Source organism: Aplysia californica, unplaced genomic scaffold (assembly GCF_000002075.1).
Source record: "Aplysia californica isolate F4 #8 unplaced genomic scaffold, AplCal3.0 scaffold00823, whole genome shotgun sequence".
NCBI lineage: Eukaryota > Metazoa > Mollusca > Gastropoda > Aplysiida > Aplysiidae > Aplysia > Aplysia californica.
The window spans coordinates 302,467-307,874 of record NW_004798093.1 but is presented as its reverse complement, the minus strand read 5'-3'; the positions used below and the strand labels follow the sequence as shown (position 1 = coordinate 307,874).

The 5,408-nt window shown below is 38.5% G+C and overlaps 1 protein-coding gene across 3 annotated transcripts in view; it reads left to right on the top strand.

Moving 5' to 3' along the window:
* Positions 1-5,408, top strand: part of LOC101852579 (stromal interaction molecule 1) — a gene marked incomplete at its 5' end in the record, with an annotated part of 29,128 nt that overhangs the window by 12,012 nt on the left and 11,708 nt on the right. The window contains 1 exon segment of one of the 3 annotated variants that reach the window (XM_013088862.2): positions 3,920-4,033. Coding sequence (XP_012944316.1) covers positions 3,920-4,033 — 114 coding nt within the window. 3 annotated transcript variants of the gene reach the window in all.

Genomic DNA, 5,408 nt, shown 5'->3' with positions numbered 1-5,408 from the left:
AAAAAAGGAAAGAAAAGAAAAAGAAATGACACTTGCAGCAGTAATCCTGGACGCTGCGCACTAGAGAGGCTAAGCAGTCCGAAATGGATGGAGGGATATACTTTACTTTTACCGGATTCCCTTTCTAGCCTGATTGTTTCTTCACTCACCTTGGCACTTCTTGCTTGATAGCCCACTGGGGACATATTATTATTATTGTAATGTTCTTCGTAGTGTGTGCGCCTGCTCGTGATCTTTAGTGTCGGTACTCTTGACTAATTTTTTTGGAATTTCTATTTATTTTAACGTGGGTATTCCTGACTGTAGATACTTCTTGTAGGTAGACGACTGATCTTTGATACTAACAGTTTCCTCTTGAAGCCCTGGACGTTGTCTCAGGTGGATGTTTGTTTGTTTGTTTGTCTGTCTATTTGATTGTCTGTTTGTCCTCGTACTTAAGGGGGAGATAAAGTAGCCATACACGTGGGATTTCCAACCTTACACATATCTGGAGTGTTATTTACGCAGAGCATCGTTTACACTGATCCATATTGTCATTTACACAGGTTCTTGTTGTCATTTATACAAAGCTTCGTATTCACAGATTCATTTTGTCATTTGCACAAAGCATCGTTTACACAGATCCATATTGCCCTATATGACCTTATTGTGTTGCAAGTGCCGTAAAATACTTACTAAAACTAAACCATATTGCCATTTACACAAAGCGTCGTTTACACAGATCCATATTGCCATTTACACAAAGCGTCGTTTACACAGATACATATTGCCATTTACATAAAGCATCGTTATGACAGCTTTATAGTGTCGTTTGTCAAAGCATTGTTTACTCAGATGTTAGTGTCGTCAACGCAGAGCATCGTTCACTAAGATCAGTAATGCCACGTGCACAGAGCATCGTTTACACAGATCCGTATCGTCGTTTACGCAGACCCATTTTGTCATTTACACAAAACATCGTTATGACAGCTTAGGTGTGGTCTCAAAGCATTGTTTATCAAGATCTATTGTGTCGTCAACGCAAAGCATTGTTTACACAGACACATATTGTCTTTTACACAAAGCTTTGTTCTCACGAATACATAATGTCATTTACATAAAGCATCGTTTACACAGATCTCGAATGTCATTTACATGTACCATTCCTCACTCATTTCCCGATTGTTATTCATACAAAGCATTGTTTACGCAGATCCGTATATTGTCATTTACTCAAAGCATTATTAACCAAGATCTGTACTATGGCCTTGTCAAAGCGCCGTCTGCACAGATCTATTGTGTCGTCTATGCAAAGCATCGTTTACACAAATCCATTATGCCATTTACACATCACATCGTTTACTCTGATCCATATTTTCATTCACACCAAGCATTGTATACACCGATTTTTTTAACGTTGTCTTTTCAAAGCATCGTTTACAATGATCTCGAGTGTTATGTACATTTGTTGTTGTTTAAACACTTCCCGTGCGTCATTCACACAAAGCATCGTTTACTCGGATCCACTTTGTCATTTACACAAAGTGTCGTTCACTCGGATCCATGTTGCAATTTCAAAAAGCGTCGTTTACAGAGATTCACATTGCCATTTACACAGATCCTTATCGTCGGGGTTTTTTTTTCAAAGCATCGTTTACTGAGCTCCATGTTGTCACTTACACAAAGCATCGTTATCGTATTTTCAAAGCGTCGTTTTCTGTGATCCATATTGTCATTTACACAAAGAAGCATTTACTCGAATCCCTGTTGTAATTTACACAAAGCATCGTTTACAGAGAACCATGGTGTCATTTACACAGGGAATCGTTTACATATATCTGTTGCGTCGTCCTTTCAGAGCATCTTTTACGTAGATCCATGCTGTCACTTACATAACGAATAGTTTGCGTAGATTTTCAGCATCTTAATCTCAAAGCGCTGTTTATATAAATATATAATATAGTCTGCTCAAAGCATTGTATACTCATATCACTAGGCTGATGGTTGGAGAGCGTCACTGGTAGGTCCTAATTCTTTCCTTTCGTTTTGTAGTTTCTGTCTTACTTTTTACCAGCACTAAATGATCATTATGTAGATATTCTTCTCTTTACTCAAAGAAACCAACCAACCAACAAGCAGACAAACAAACAGACAAACAAACTCACGAGTTGAGAGTGGCAGGCTGGTACAACCGCCTTGTATGCGGTATTGTTTTAACTGTTCTTCCAGCACGCGCACGATTCCAGTCCGATTCCTAGACGGGGAAGACTTTTTTGTCTGCACTATCTTTGTAATTGTCTGTCTGCTTTGATGCAGATGAGGTCGAAACTGCCGGCCTCCCAAATGATCTTATTTGTGTCGGAGGCAACGTGAAGGGTTTTCCACAATATCAAAAGTTACTTATTGTCATGTTTAAGACGGGCTGTTGTGTTGCGTGTTAATTGTGTGTGTGTGTGTGTGTGTGTGTGTGTGTGTGTGTGTGTGTGTGTGTGTGTGTGTGTGTGTGTGTGTGTGTGTGTGTTCGAGTTGTATTCGGCTCGTTTTGTAAGTGTTTGGCAGTGTAAACGCGTATATATCTCTCTCTCTCTCTCTCTCTCTCTCTCTCTCTCTCTCTCTCTCTCTCTCTTTCTCTCTCTCTCTCTCTGTCTGTCTCTTCCTCTCTCGCACAGACACACAAACACATACGTACACACACACACACTCACACACCCCCCATTCAGTGGAGTTGAAGTTGATACGTGTGTGTGTGTGTGTGTGTGTGTGTGTGTGTGTGTGTGTGTGTGTGAAAAGACAGACGGACAGATATAGTGAGAGAGCATGCAGCTTTGCAGCACCGCCACTGTCCTTGTGCATGTGGTTGTAAGTACATGTGTATGTGTGTGATCTCATGTATTTTGCCACGTTTATGTATTATACACACACACACGTATGACATCATTTGCATATATGAATATTTGTATCAATTTACTCAAACCTCCCCCTTCTGGCCTCAAATCTTTGGTGCTCAGGTGATCTACACCCCCCCCCCCTTTCCTCCTTCTCCCAGCCTTTTAAAATTAATCCCTTTTAACCCTAATACATGTATATTTTACTTGTACACTTTTACCCCTTTAACCTTACCCCCATTTCCTTTATCTATCTCCCTGTTTTTATTAACATTTTTGTTTTTGGGGCTTTCGGAACAAAATCTAGTTCTGGAATACGTCATGAGAAAAAGAATCTGTTTCTTGCTCATCATAGGTCCGTCATTTGGGTTTCGAGCGGCTGTGGAGCCGATTACTCACCAGGAAGACATGAGCGTAGAGCTGAACTAGTGCAGCAGTGGTCATTTTATAATTATATTATTTATTTATACGCATACCCCTATTTACCCGTTCCCCGTGTTCCGATGCTGACGGACAGCATAATTATTGCTTTAAAATATTTGTTTTGTTATTGTTATTTTATTTTATTTTACTTTTTAAAATAGATTTTGGACGGTTCTTTTTTATTCATTTATTTATCTATTTGTTGGTTGTTTGTCAAGAGGCGGATACCCCCCACACCCAGTATATATTTTTTAAAACCAATTTAAAAAAAAACCCTACCGCGTTGACTTCATCTTATCACTAAAATAATCTGCTCTCTGGGAGCCTTAGATCTGTCACTGGCAATGGGGAAAGTGTGTCCAGGTCTCGGGCCTAGATACAGGGTGCAGTCCCCCCCCCCCTTTCCCCTCCCTCCACGGCTTCCCCTCAGACTGCTCGTAGACTTACAGCAGCAGCAGCAGCAGCCAAAATTATAATTTGTGTGTGTGTGTTTGCGTGCGTGTTTTAATGCTACTAACTGTGTGCCTTTTCCTTCCATCTCTCTTTCTCTTTTTTTCCCTCCTCCCAACCCTTGCTTCACACCCACACCTCACCCACCCACCCACCCATTGTGTGGGGGGGATGCTTCACAGAGGAGGCGGAGGAGAAGGCTAGTTTGTCTCAAATCCCCGAGAGGCAGCGCCAGCAGATATTTGCCTGGGCGCAGCGCAGCCGACTCAACTGGATGAAGAAGAGAAAAGCCCAGGGCAAGAATTAACTGTGTTCCTCCATCCACCTTACCTACCTACGTACCTAGCTACCTACCTGTGTTGTCAACATCTTGTCGTGCAGTGGATACGCCCCCTGCCACACCCCCACTTTTTCATCCGGGGGGAAAGGGCGTCCTTTTTTATTCTTGTCTCACTGAGTTTTTTGTTTTTTGTTTTGTTTTAGGCTTTTATTTTGTTTTTGTTTGGTTTTTATTTGATATCTATTTATTTATTATTCATTTATTTATTTTGCTTAATGGTTTTTTGTTTTTTTTTAACTTTAAAAAGTTTTGTTTCAAGTATTTTGATTGGTTGGTGCGAACATTCTTTTTTTCTTCAGTTGTCTCAGTTGTTTTCTGCTCCTAGCCTCCCTGGCCTTTGTGAAGATTTCCCGTGACTTTCATTTTCATCTGTCTTTTTTTACTTCTCCGTTTCATTCATTTATTTCAGTTGTGCTTGATTTTATGTTGCCCTTCTTTTTTTCTGTGTGTTGCCGCTCGCTTCTTTTTGAAGTTGTGTGTGTAGACTGTAGGTAGAGCAGTGAGTTGTTTTAGTCGGTTCCGTGTTGTTATTTTTCTGACAGACATAGACGGAATCGGGACAGAGGTGGGAGGTGGTGATGGCTGCACATTTGATAATAATGATAGTACATATTGTAATGATAAAAGTACATATTGTAATGATAATACTGATAGTACATGTAATGCATGTACTGATAAAAATGATAGTACATGTACTAATAATAATGATAGTACATATTGTAATGATAATAATGATAGTACATGTCATAATGATAATAATGAAAGTACATATTGTAATGATAATACTGATAGTACATGTAATGCATGTACTGATAAAAAGGATAGTACATGTACTACTAATAATGATAGTACATATAATGATTATAATGACAGTTCATGTCGTAACGATAATAATGATAGTACATGTCGTAATGATAACACTGATAGTACATATTGTAATGATAAAAATGTACTGATAAACATGATAGTACATGTAATAATAATAATGATAGTACATGTAATGATAATAATGATAGTACATGTAATGATAATAATGACAGTAGGGCCTACATGTCGTAATGATAATAATGACAGTACATGTCGAAATGAAAATAATGACAGTACATGTCGTAATGATAATAATGATAGTACGTGTAATGATAATAATGATAGTATATGTAATGATAAAAATGATAGTACATAATATTAATATAATGATAATGCGGTTTTTACGTTAATTGGAGTAATTGTTATTCGACGGCTTAGATCTAGTTCAAGTACATATTATTATTATCTCGAAGTCGAAGTTCCATTTTTTTTTTTTAATGTAAAAACCTTTCTTTTTTTCTTCT